This window comes from Silene latifolia, chromosome 9 (assembly GCF_048544455.1).
Source record: "Silene latifolia isolate original U9 population chromosome 9, ASM4854445v1, whole genome shotgun sequence".
NCBI classification, from domain to species: domain Eukaryota; kingdom Viridiplantae; phylum Streptophyta; class Magnoliopsida; order Caryophyllales; family Caryophyllaceae; genus Silene; species Silene latifolia.
The window spans coordinates 174,642,770-174,656,522 of NC_133534.1; the positions used below are offsets into that span (position 1 = coordinate 174,642,770).

The 13,753-nt window shown below is 36.1% G+C and overlaps 3 protein-coding genes across 3 annotated transcripts; 1 reads left to right on the plus strand and 2 right to left on the minus strand.

The window, feature by feature from the left end:
- Positions 1–1,688: 1,688 nt before the first annotated feature.
- Positions 1,689–2,276, minus strand: LOC141601917 (protein FAR1-RELATED SEQUENCE 2-like). Its single transcript, XM_074422222.1, has one exon. It carries the CDS (start codon positions 2,274–2,276, stop codon positions 1,689–1,691), a length of 588 nt encoding a protein of 195 aa, XP_074278323.1.
- A 545-nt stretch (positions 2,277–2,821) lies between these two features.
- Positions 2,822–3,820, minus strand: LOC141601918 (protein FAR1-RELATED SEQUENCE 5-like). The gene has a single exon (XM_074422223.1). It carries the CDS (start codon positions 3,818–3,820, stop codon positions 2,822–2,824), a length of 999 nt encoding a protein of 332 aa, XP_074278324.1.
- A 5,567-nt stretch (positions 3,821–9,387) lies between these two features.
- Positions 9,388–12,763, plus strand: LOC141601919 (protein FAR1-RELATED SEQUENCE 1-like). Its single transcript, XM_074422224.1, has 4 exons — positions 9,388–9,640; positions 9,725–10,182; positions 10,267–10,710; positions 12,476–12,763. Exons 1-4 carry the CDS (start codon positions 9,388–9,390, stop codon positions 12,761–12,763), a joined length of 1,443 nt encoding a protein of 480 aa, XP_074278325.1.
- The last annotated feature ends 990 nt before the right edge of the window (positions 12,764–13,753 follow it).

Sequence of the window (13,753 nt, forward strand, 5' to 3'; positions counted from 1 at the left end):
CAGTTTTTGACTGCCCAAAATGCATTGTCGAATGAAAATACTGTTGGTGATCTTTATGTGCATGAAATACCCTTGTATGTGCATGACATACCCTTGCATGTGCATTAAATAGCCTTATACCAAAATCACTCACTATCTTGTTTTTGTATAGCTCTTGCCTGCTTTGGAGATCATCGCAAGAGACTCTCCAAGATACACAAGGTTGTTGGAGATCAAGACTTTTCAGTGGGAGGTTGTGCAAGTGCCTCAACAAAAGAATGGGTATTCTTGTGGAGTTTATTTGTTAAAGTGGCTAGAAAATTTGTGTGATCAAGCATCATGGAGTGATGAGCGTTCTTACGAGGTATAAATTTTTCAACAAACTTTTGTAAACATTATTCAGTATATTTTATTTCAAGCATTTCAATATTTGTTGTCAAATAAAATTTATATGTAGGATTTGGATGAATATGGTACGAGTATGATTGCACGTCTCATCAAATGGAAGCGAAACAAGAGAAAGGTAAATATAAAGAACCTTGAATGCCTAATTTAAATTTTGCCTAATTTTAATCTTCTTTTCATTAGATTCTGTCTCGGAGTGACTTTTACGTAACAGTATTTTCCCCCCTGTTTTTTTTGTAGGATTATCACTAGGTGATATTTTCTAAACACTTGAGTCGAGGGATGTGCAAAGGGAGTGGCAGATGACCTAATCCAAAATTCGAAACACTGCCATTTTTTGATCTGATTCCTTGAGTCGAGGGATGTACAAAGGGAGTAGACCCTGGAATATTAGATTCTTGTGGAGTTTATTCTGGAATATATAGTACACTAAGTCTTGAGAGTACATATTAGATTTTGGAATATCTAAGGCGTGTAAGACATGAAGTCATGTTTCTGGACTAATTCTAGAAACATGTCACGAGTGGACAACGAAAAGGCTGTAATGAAATCTGAAAACATCGTAAATGCATTAAAAACTGTTCCACATGCATGAAATAACAGTGTGTATGCATGAAATATGTAACTCATGTGTCCCAGGTCAAATCTTAAAGTAATCTCAAGTGAACTTTTAAAATGTTGCATTTTAATTTAGATTTTGGAATTTTATTATTAACTTTGACGGTTGGGGATGTGGTAGCAAAGAAGGATGTAGTGGTAGATCACATTTCTCCGGTTTCTTAATACTTCTCTTAATCTTGCGTTAGAAAACGTTCTACGTGCATGAAATAACCATGATGTGCATAATTAAACCATGTACATTTCTCCGATTTCTTAATATTTTCGCTCGGATTGTCACTTTGAATTTTAAAGACTTGTCGTACAGGAAGATTCATTTCAATTGATCACATTTTAGTGTTGGGATATTCTGATTTTGGATTACCAAATCTGGTGAAACAGTGAATAAATTAATCGCCGTAAGGTTTCTTGATACTCGCATAATGTGTGCATGAAATAACGTTCTTTGTGCATGAAATACATGTGTATGTGCATGAAATACCGTTGTATGTGCACGAAATAAAGGTGACAGGAACACTCAGGTTTTACATTCTATAAGTGTTACATTCATTCGTTTTAAGAAAAATAGTCCAACATCTATTAAATAAAATAAAAAGTCCCGAATTATTCAATAAGGAAAATGTCCAATATCTATCAAATAAAATAAAAATCCCGAATTTTTCAATAAGGTAAAATAAAAAATTACTCTACTCATTGTCGGTTGTCCTTCGGTCACAATTCCTACTATCGTGGTTCGCCATCTCCCCACAGGCCCTGCATTTTCTTAGCGCTTTCTTGTTCACTTCCCCAGCTCGTTCTCTTTGTGAGATCAGCCTTTTTCCCGAGCCTTTGTTTTTGCACTGCCTTGGAGGCAAAACCTTAATCTCACTAGGAATGTTTGTTCCTAAAAGCATCCCAATTTCAGCATTCTTGTCCTTTACCTTTGCAATACCAGTATTTCCACTTTCATCAGGGGTAATTTTTACCCTTTCCTTGAACTCACGCAAAATCCCAAGCAACTCATCACAATGCCCAGGACTCTGTTCAACGAGTGCCACATAAGTAAACAACTCTGACCATAACTCGCCAACTTTGTTTTTCTGTACATCCATTGATGTACAATCAGCAAGCAACTGGCCATTAGGGCCGATGATTGGCTGGCAGGTTGCTAGTTTTCTCCACCGACTAAGCAGGTAGTCACTTGGAACTTTCTGAATTCCCCGATTTTTAAAGACACACAGAGCATGTCGACAGAGTATTCCATGTCTTTCAAACTTCTTGCAAGTGCATACCATTGAAACATCATCCTTCTTAAAACCAACCTTATACGTTTTGTTTCGAATTTGATCTATGATATCTGTGTATATAATTGGATAGGTTTTATCTTTTTCTTTATCCCCAACACCACATGAATAGCAAGCTGCTTCGACTTCCTTTTGAAACTCGCCGAAAATTGTTGGAGTGTAGATTTCTGATGCATGCTTTTCTAGGGCTAATGGAGTCGACCACTGGGGGAAGGAGTTTTTTTATTGTGCAACGAGTTTCGAATGAGTCCATCTTTGAGCATCCATTGCACTCTCAAATCTCATCCAAAACTCAACTAGGGTTAAATTAGGATTAGTGAAGTTGCTTTGAAAAAGTGGTTTTCTCGACTCGACCGGAGGTCGTTCTCATCAAACCTCCTAAAAACAGATCACGAAAGTAAGTGGAACCCACATATTTCTAATGTTGTACTTCTCCTTAAGCCGATCGTTATCCGACAACCCATGAGATTCAACTACGGTTGTCCACCTTTCCTCAAATTCAGGCGGCTCCACATCTTCGCTCCAAACACATCGGTTTATCTTCTTCGAAACTCAGTATCTTTACATATTACAGGCCCTACTTTCTCAGGCAACTTTTTTAGTATGTGCCACATGCAATATCTGTGTTGCACCTTGTCTTTCCAGACTAATTTCATTCCTTCTTCTATCCCCGCATCTTCATCAGTTATCATACAAACTGGATGACGACCCCCCATAGCCTCTACGAATTTCGTAAATAGCCAAGCAAAGGACTCCTTTCTCTCATTAATAATAAGTCCAGCCCCAAAGGTCACGCATCTCTTATGATTATCCACCCCTGTAAAAGGGCCAAATATCATCCTATACTTGTTTTTTTTAAAGGTCGTATCAAAAGAGGTCATGTCCCCGAATAACAAATAGTTTTTAATACTAATAGGGTCAGCCCAAAACACATGTGACAATCGACCAATCTCGTCTACCTCAAAATCAAAATAAAAAGATGGACACATGTGTGTTATCTTCATAAAATGCTCAATAAGCATTTGAGCACCCCCCTCTGATAAATAATTTTTGATATCTCTAGAAAAGTTCTTAAAGTCTTCCAATGACGCACCCACATTCCTATAACCTCTAACATACTCCTTGAACAACCTATCCGACTTAACTGGACCTATGTTATTTTTGGAGTTGTCAATTATCATTTTTTTGTGAACTACATTCAACTCTCTCGTTTGTGTCAAATGTACCATTGTTGATGGTGTTTGTGGCATATGATTATGACCTTCATGAAAATCATATATTTGGTATTTACCCATATCAGGACCTTCCTCCAAAATTCGCTTAAATTTAATACAAGAAGGACATTCTATCCTAGTCTTTTGCCTCCTGTGATTTTTCCCTTTCGCTTCACATACTCCAGCCTTATTACACACAACTTTTTTATGCGTAACGACACCATTTTTAGACTTTTGTGAGCTTAATCTAGTCACAAACCCATATTCTTTTGCATATGCTTCATAAAACTCAACACCTAGTTCAAGCTTATCGAATAGCATACCAATAGCAGGCTTAAGATGGTTGAGACACTCAAAAACCCGATTCGTGATGCTTGAAGAACCTTCTGCTGCCTCCTAGTCCTCTGCCTCCTCTACTATGATATCTGCATATGTGGTGCAATTAAAGTAAGAAAGATGAGGGATACAAAAGCATTTGAAATGTACCTTAAAAAAGATGAAAACATCAAGCAACTACCAGGATGAATAGAATTGTACCTTCAACAAATTCGAAAGTCACAACTTCAGGAACATCATGTTCAATTGCTATTGCAGATATTTCTAATATAGGCTGACATGCATTAGCTTCAACATTCACTCCTTCGTTTGTAATGACATTTGAAGAAGTTTGTGATAGTATTGAGGAGTTGTCTTTGTCATTATTGTTGCAACAAGAAATGTCAAAAATTAAATAAGCAAAAATACAACAGTATAATTCATGAAATTGAGTCCCTGATTTTAACAAATGTAGGCAATTTCACAATTTCTCCAACCCTAATTTCTCAATTAAGCCAATTTGATTCACAAAATCACATTTTGATGCACCTAAACAGGAATTTGATGCAGATAAACAGGAATTTGGATGCACATAAACAAGATTTTGATGCACATAAACGGTCTCCAACCCTAATTTCTCAGTTTCCCCAATTTAATTCATGAAACCCTAATTTCTCAATTAAGCCAATTTGATTCACAAAATCACATTTTAATGCACCTAAACATGAATTTGATGCACATAAACGGGAATTTGGATGCACATAAACAAGATTTTGATGCACATAAACGGTCTCCAACCCTAATTTCTTAGTTTCCCCAATTTAATTCATGAAACCCTAATTTCTCAATTAAGCCAATTTGATTCACAAAATCACATTTTGATGCACCTAAAAAGGAATTTGATGCACATAAACAGGAATTTGGATGCACATAAACAAGATTTTGATGCACATAAACGGTTTCCAACCCTAATTTCTCAGTTTCCCCAATTTAATTCATGAAACCCTAAATTCAGAAGCATGATTTATCAATCCAGAAACTTAAGAGACGAACCAAACCCTAATTTCATGGTTTCAACAAATTTCTCAAATCCCCTAACCCTAATTTCTCAGTTTCCCCAATTTAATTGACGAAATCCTAAATTCAGAAGCATAATTGTTCAATTCAGAATTCTAATCGGTTAATCAATTCCTAATTTCACGAACAATCTAATTTAATCGACTAATTCAACTAATTTCACAACAAATAATCATAAAGATCGAAATTTTACCTCGAATTTAAAGGCGTCATTGATTGAAGCAGCGTCGAAAGGTTGATTGTCGAAGAATTTATCGTTCGATTGTAGAGAAAGAGAAACGGGAATTTGATGATGGAAGAGGCGATGGCGGAAGGTTAGAATGATGAGAGAGAAGCAAAATTAGAAAATGACTGAGATTACGCGGGTTTGGGGGGGACGCGCGGAAAAAGTTGGGGGTTTGGTTAAGGTAATCTCAGCGTATTATTATATCCAAGGGATGTTAAGTGGTTCTCATGGTTCTCATTATACTAGTGATTCTCACCGGATCCCGACCATATATATATATATATATATATATATATATATATATATATATATATATAGAGAGAGAGAGAGAGAGAGAGAGAGAGAGAGAGATAGGTTCAGGTAAGTCCACAAATTTGGTTGAGTCCCTAAGTCCCATTCTTAGCCAATCATTTTTTAGTGTAACTCTACTGATTTATGAGTGTAACTTTAAGCATTTAATGATTTATAAGTTTATATTACCTTTTAAGGCCAACTTATTTATACAAATTTGAATTTATAAATTGAAATTTATGTAATTTTAACAAAAGTCTATGTAACTTTAGTATCTTACGACTGTAACTTTAGTCGTTGGGGATGTAACTTTAGTCGTCGGAGTTATAACTTTAGTCATATGGTGGTTTGAATGTAAAAATTTGAATTTATATACTTTTATGAAGGTAATTTTAGTCGTTGGAGGTGTAACTTTAACCGTCGTAAATGTAACTTTAGTCATATAGTAGTTTGTATGTAAAACTTTGAATTTATATATTTTTACGAATGTAATTTTAGTCGTTGAATGTGTAACTTTAGTCGTTGAAGTCGTAACTTTGTCATATAGTGGTTTGTATGTAAAAGTTTGAATTATTATACTTTACTTTTGTAACTTTAGCCATTTTAACTGTAAGTTTTGTCCTTCAAAAGTGTAACTTTAGTCATTAGAGATGAGTAATTTTTTGGTCTTAGAATGTAACTCTAGTTCTTGAATTTGTAACCTTAGTCCTCCGGAGTGTAACTTTATCCTAATAAAACTTCTGACTCAACCACCACCGTCACCGCCACCACCAACCTACGACATCCAAACCCAACCCCATAGCACCACCACCCCAGTCCCACCAAATAAAAAAAAAACAGAGGGGAATGAGGCGGCAGACCCACCACCCACCATAGCACCACCACCCAGTCCCACCAAATAAAAAAAAAACAAAGGGGAAGGAGGCGGCAGACCCACCACGTACTACAACACCACAACCACCACCACCACCATCCACATCCCCCTCCGACACACACGATACCAAAAAAAAAAAACGAAAAAACCCACCTGCAACAAACCCGGCACCACCATCTCAAAAAAATCAAAAACTGAAAAAACAACCACAAATATGGCACCAACTCACCAATCAACAACCACCACCCTTTATTTTTTTCAGATCAGAAAAAAAAGAAAGAGAAAGGAGAAGAGGAGAGAGCGGCTGCGGGGCGTGTGGGAGTCGGCGTGGTGGTGTGTGGTGGGTGAAGGGGAGAACGGTGGAGAAAGATAAAGACGGATGCTAAAAAATCATGGTGGTGTGTGGTTGGTGAGGCGGCGGCAGTGGCGAGTGGAGGGCGGCGGCGGCTGTTAGAAATTGAGAGAAAAATTTAGAGAGAAAGAAGAGAGAGATAGAGAGTGGAAAGATTTATGAGAGTGATTAGGGTTTGGGTGGGATTTGAAAGCTTTTAATCTCAGCCTTTCATTTTCTTTTAATCCTCACCACTCATCTAATAGATTTAAAGGCCACAATTAGGACTTATGGACTCAACCAAAAAATGTGGACTTACATGATCCCTTCTCTCTCTCTCTCTCTCTCTCTCTCTCTCTCTATATATATATATATATATATATATATATATAGAGGCGGGATCTCGTGAATTGGGGTCTTATGGTGAGTTGTGAGTTGGGGAAATCAAGGGCTGAGATTAAATGATAAATTAGAAAAAAAAGGAAAAATCGAAAAATACAAAAGCGCTGAAACATGAAAACAGAAACTTCATTCAAACGATACTCTCTCTCTAAATCTCTCTACAAATCAAAAACAGACAAACACAAAAATCAGAACGCCGCCTATAGAAATCTCATAAAAAACCTAATAAGATTACACAAATTCGTTGATTTTTAGCTGCAATCGAATTACAGGTAATGTAAATTCGTTGATTTTTAGTGTATTCAATCGTATTTTCGAAATTAATGTACAATTCGTAAAATTCGTTGATTTTAATTGAATTGAATACTTGATTTTACTGTTTTCAGGGGTAAAAAGATGGACAACGATATTAACAACAATTGTAGCGAAGAAAACAACTCGACAGTAAATATGGAAACAGTAATATCATATTGATTCTTATCTCTTTATCCGCCGTTTTTTATAAATCAATTATTGATTTCTATGTGTTTCTCAAATTGTTATTCGATATTATTGTACTTTCCTGGCTTGTATTAGAGTATAAAAAGAGAACTGTTATTCTGATATTAATGTACTACTATTGTAACAGTACAGTAACATGATTATATTATTGGACTGTTATTATGATATTATTGTAATATTATTGTGCAGTAACATGAAAATATATGGCTTGCAAAAGAGTAGCATAAAAAATACAGTATTATCTGTATGTAATAAAGTAGAATCAGAGAATTGTTATTCTGATATTAATGTACTATTATTGTAACAGTACAGTAACATGATTATATTACTGGACTGTTATTGTGATATTATTGTAATATTATTGTGCAGTAGCATGAAAACATATGGCTTGCAAAAGAGTAGCATAAAAATACAGTATTATCTCTATGTAATAAAGTAGAATAAGAGTACTGTTATTCTGATATTATTGTACTATTATTGTAAAAGTAGAGAAGCATGATGATATTATTGTACTGTTATTCTGATATTATGGTACTATTGTTGTGATATTATTGTGCATTACCATGAAAATATTCGGCTGATAAGAGAGTAGCATAAAAAAACACATTTAGTGTTATTGTGATGTTATTGCTTGTCGTCCCTTTCTCAATTCTTTGTTATCATACTCATTATTGTCACATTACTCGAATGTTGATCTCTCCCCCATGCTACTCGTTATTGTGATGTTATTGTCATTTTGTTGTCCACCGACCGTACTCATTATAATAATTTATCATCGTCCCCGATCTTTCTCTCGTCTCTATTGTTGAAGACAATGCAGTCTTAACTATTGGGGATTCTTCTAATAACAATATATTCACCAGCCCAACCTGTTCGCATTTAAGAAAACGATGAGTTTGTTCCAACTCTTCATTACAAAGAAGACACCCGGGGTACTGAGCAAAGGTAAGGACTGTGAGAGTGATTTTACGCCTAAACGTGACATGTTCTTTCTTACCTTGGACGATGCGATACGCTTCTACAACATATATGCATTGGCTTGCGGATTTGATGTGAAGAGGTACACAAATGCGAAGTATAAGGGGGCGTCGGCAAAATCACCGGTCTCAGTAATGATGTGGGTATAGGGATATGAAAAGAAAAATGCGACTTGAAGCAACAAATCACGAAGCTGGGTAATTTGAGTACAAAGAGAGAACAAAGAGCGAAGAATTAGACAACCAAAGAAGCATGCTCTAACAAGGTGTGGCTGCAAGGCGCACATGAGGTTGAAAACCCGTGAAAAAACCGACGACAGATCGGGTCGGGATATATTGTGGACGTCTTTGTAGACGTTCACAATCACTCTTTTACTCACAAAAACAGAGTTCCAAAAGCTCTCAAGGGACGTCCATGACTACATTAAGAGGACCATTATTGATCATACTAAGCTCAACATAGGTCCAACATTGAGCTTCAGAATTCTCAAGGAATACTCAAATGGTTATCAGAATATCGGTGCCTCTTTACTAGACTTCAAAAACTTCAAACGAAATATCAAGTGTTTCATTGGGGATAAGGATGCTAAAATGTTCATTGGGCATTTCAAAATGTTGGCTGAAACAAATGGGTTCTATTTTGCTTATGATCAGGATGAGAACAAATGCTTGACGAAGGTTATTTAGGCTGATAAGGAAGGGATAAACAACTACAAGTTATATGGAGACACGATCTCGTTTGACCCTACTTATGGGTCAAACAAATATTTCATGGCGTTTACTCCCTTCACCGGAGTAGACCACAACAAGAAGACGGTAACTTTTGCAGCTGGGTTACTTGACTTCGAGAGTCAGGATTCATTTGAGTGGATTTTTAAAAAATTCCTCGAAGCAATGGGGCGGCAGCAACCTCAGTGTGTAATCACAAACCATTGCCCTGGAATTAAAAAGGCATGCCCATATGTCTTCAAGCATTCTGTGCACAAGTACTGCATGTGGCATATCATGCAGAAAATGCCTGAGAAGGTGGGAAGGGCAATCTGCAATGACACGAAATTTATGACCGACATAAATGCCGTTGTTTGGGATGTCGACCTCGAGCCAGAAGAATTTGAACAGAACTGGAAAACTGTTATTGAAGCCCATGGTATGGAAATCAACCGGTGATTGAAGTATGTATTTGCAATAAGATAAAAGTGGATACCGGCTTACTTTCGGGATCTGCCTCTAGGTTGTTTGCTGCGGACAACCCAGAGATCCGAAAGTTCAAACAGCTATTTCAAGCGGTTTGAAAGCCACTTTGGAACCCTTGTCGAGTTCTGGATGAGGTACAGTTCCGCAATAGAGCAGCAAAGGCATTCACAAAGGAGGTTGGACACTGCCAACGAGCATAGTATGCTCGAGAAAGTAGGGCCGATGAAGGTAGAGATGCATGCCTCACTTGTCTACACGCATCCAATCCTTGCAGACTTTCAGAACGAAGTCAAACATGCCATATGCAGCATGGGGGTCGGGGATTTGACAAGAGTAGGGACAGTGGAGTATCATGACATTCGTGATGGACTGAAGCACAGAGACTTCCGAGTGGAATTTAACACCAAAACTAACGAGAGAAAATGTGCATGTAAGCTAATTGAGAGGCATGGCATTGTTTGTCGGCATATACTGTGGGTGTGGAATGGTAGGCATGTACACATGATACCTGAGACTTATGTCCTTGCTCGATGGACAAAGAAATCCTACAGGCCAATTGTCCGAGATGAAAATGGAAAGGTGATAGAAGACATTGACGAAGCTGACATCAAGAAAGCTGAGATGTCAAAGGTTTGGTCTGAAATTTATGCAACTGTCGGGGTGATGGACAGTTATGCTACGGTTAAACAGATGAAGCAACTGCAGAAAATCCTGACACAGTTCAGGGAGAACATCACAGGACCAATTGAACCGAAAACTAAAAACCAGGAAATCGAGGCTCTTCTTGGCATCACAGCTTCAAATGATATTGACCTTCGACCGCCAAACAAGGCAGAGAATAAGGGCAGTGGCAAAAGATTAAGGTCCTCCAAAGAAAAGGCCAAGACCATGCCACAAAACAGGAAGCGAAGATGCGGTAACTGCAAGAAGTGGGTGAACCACAACAGTAGAACTTGTAATCTTCCATTTGATGAAAGTGCCCCTTCTGATGACGATGATGAAGAAGAATCAGAAACTGAAGAGGTATGAAACTGAAGAGGTATGAAACTGACTATTACTCTCCTATTATTCTAATGTTATCCTCTTATTCTACTTTTATTCCCCTATTATTCCGGTGTTACTCTGCTATTTTACTGCTGTTGTGTTATTCTACTGCTATTCTGCTATTAATGTGTTGTTATTTTTGAATATAAAATGGATATTCTTCGTGGAAATGGATAGTGTTTGCAAAGCTTAATTAAACTAGTGGAATAACACTAGAATAAGTGTAGACTAATAGTACAATAACAGCACAGTAACTGCTTATTATGCGCAATAATACTGCAAATAACAGCAGAATAATGGTAGGATAACAGTGGAATAAAAGCAGAATAAGCTAGTCCTTTTGTGGAATAATACTGCAATAACAGCACAATAAATTACTTGTTATCCGGAATAATAGTGCAATAACAGCAGAATAACGGTGCAATAGGAATAGAATCACAGTTTAGGAAAAACAGCCATTCACAGTTGTATAGAAAATGGATATTCTTCGTAGAAATGGATAGTGTCTGCAAAAACAGCAGAGTAGCTGCTAAATTAGCTCTAGTTGTTATTCTACTGCTATTAATGTTATTCTACTGCTATTCTGCTATTAATGTGTTGTTATTTTTGCTCTAATTGTTGCGTTGCCTCAATGACAAATACTAAGCAAACATTGCAGAAATATGAATCAGATGCATGAACTGAGAAAGACAAAAGAGACGCAAAAGACAGCCGCTACGATGAAGACCTCGCCTAAAAATGTCAAAGACTTTTACTATTTGTCCTTGTTTGAATTACATTTTATCCTAAAATGTTACTTCTAGATAATACTAGTTACTTTAATTTTTTTATCCTAAAATGTTACTTCTAGATAATACTAGTGAAACCTACATTATATAAGAATTAAATACTAGTTACGTTAATTTTTTTTGTTAATATTATCTCATTGTTTTTCCACATATCACCCACGAAATAAAACTGCATTTACACACTACAATAATAGTTGAATAATAACAGATTAGTAATATTTATAAAAAGCAGTTCCACTTTTCAGTTTTTATTAAAAATAGTTACCTAACCTAATCTAATATAATTACAATAAAACTGTTTGTATTCCCCAAGCCCCTATAAATACTACTATTGCGTGTAAAAAAAACACACACACACACACTGAATAAGTACAGGAAAACTGTTTGTATTCCAGAAAAAAACTCTGCATCTCCTCTGCAAAAGGTAATTTCTTATCTTTTTTTTTTGGTAGACAGGTAATTTCTTATCTTTCTATACTTTATTACAGGAAAACTGTTTCTATTCCCCAAGCCCCTATAAATACTGCTATTTCGAGTAAAAAAACAAACACACACACTAAAAAAGTCCATTCCAAAAAAAAACTTTCTCTCCTCTGCAAAAAGGTAATTTCTTATCTTTTTATTCTTTATTTTTCTTTGATGTTTATTTTTCTTATCTGTCTACGCTATACTCGACGCTGCAGAAAAGGTAATTCTCTTTCTTCTGCTTTGGGTTGGTTTTAATTTGGTTGAAATATTTTAAACATCTTTTTATAATGCAAAAAGTTTCATACTTCCAATGATGCAGGATGAGTGACGTAACTGACGATAACCGAAGGTCCCCGACAAGGGAGGAAATCGATGAAGCGAAACGGACGATAGAGTCCCTTACGATAGAGTTGATCGACACAAGGACAAATTTAGAGGCAGCAGAAAACCGTGAAGAGGCCTTAATAAGAGAGGTCGACAATGTTAAGGCACAGTTGAAGGTTGCTGAACTTCAAAATGAACGTATGCGTAGACAGTTGAAGGAAAAGAAAAATAGGAACTACACAGAAGCCGACATGGACAATCAATTCATTGCTGGTGTGAATGCTTTGAAGAAGTATTACACTGAAGTCGATATTTCAATCTCTGGCGATTGGACACCAGTTCTGAAAGCCATGGAACTTATGGAAGCATACAAAAACCCTTTTCAGGATGAGTCGGTGGAAGTTGAGAGCACTGTCCAAGGACCGGCGCGCAGGCGTCAGAGAATAGAATAAAGATATAAAAATCTAACGATGATGGTCCAGGGCTGCTGCTTTAAAATATGTTTAAAATATTTATTGCTTTAAAAATAATGGCTTTAATATTTTAGATCGTTAATGTTTATTATGTAAGTACTATCTTTAAGTACTATTTAGTACTATGTTTAAGTAATGTTGGAATAACAGAAGTATTTACCAGAATAATAGTGCAATAACAGCATAATAACTGCTAATTATGCAGAATAATACTACAATAACGGAAGAATAATGGTAGAATAACAGTGGAATAAAAAGCAGTCTAGACCACTGCTTTTACACTTGACTAAATTTACACTTGAATAAAAATGAAAAGTTTTAACAAAATAATGCTGGGCTAACAGTGCAATAACAGCAGAATAAACTAGTCCTTTTGTGGAATAATACTGCAATAACAGCAGAATAAACTACTTGTTATCCAGAATAATAGTGCAATAACAGCAGAATAACGGTGCAATAAGAATAGAATCATAGTTGAGAAAAAACAGCCATTGACAGTTGAATAAAAAATGCATATTCTTCGTAGAAATTGGATAATGTTTGTAAAGCTTAATTAAACTAGTGGAATAACAGCAGAATAAGTGTAGACTAATAGTACAATAACAGCAGAGTAGTTGTTTATTATGCGGAATAATACTGCAATAACAGCAGAATAATGGTAGAATAACAGTAGAATAAAAGTAGTCTAAACCACTACTTTTACACTTGACTAAATTTACACTTGAATAAAAATGGATAGTGTTTGTAGAAAACAAAGGTTAATTAGACTAGAATAACAGTCAAAAAACTGTAGACTAATTGTGCAATAATAGCAGAACAACTGCTCATTATGCTGAATAATACTGCAATAATAGCAGAATAACAGTGAGATTAGAGTAAAAATGGATGGTGTTTGAAAAAAGTACAAGTAATATGAAAACTCAATTAAATTAGAGTACACACTGGAATAACACTACAATAATAGGGGAA

Coding starts and splice junctions, on each gene's coding strand:
- LOC141601917 (XM_074422222.1), bottom strand. CDS start 2,276: ATGGTATGCACTTGCAAGAAGTTTGAAAGACATGGAATACTCTGTCGA.
- LOC141601918 (XM_074422223.1), bottom strand. CDS start 3,820: ATGCTATTCGATAAGCTTGAACTAGGTGTTGAGTTTTATGAAGCATAT.
- LOC141601919 (XM_074422224.1), top strand. CDS start 9,388: ATGGGGCGGCAGCAACCTCAGTGTGTAATCACAAACCATTGCCCTGGA. Junction 9,641..9,724: donor AACTGTTATTGAAGCCCATG/GTATGGAAATCA, acceptor ATCTGCCTCTAG/GTTGTTTGCTGCGGACAACC. Junction 10,711..12,475: donor AAGAATCAGAAACTGAAGAG/GTATGAAACTGA, acceptor GACAATGTTAAG/GCACAGTTGAAGGTTGCTGA.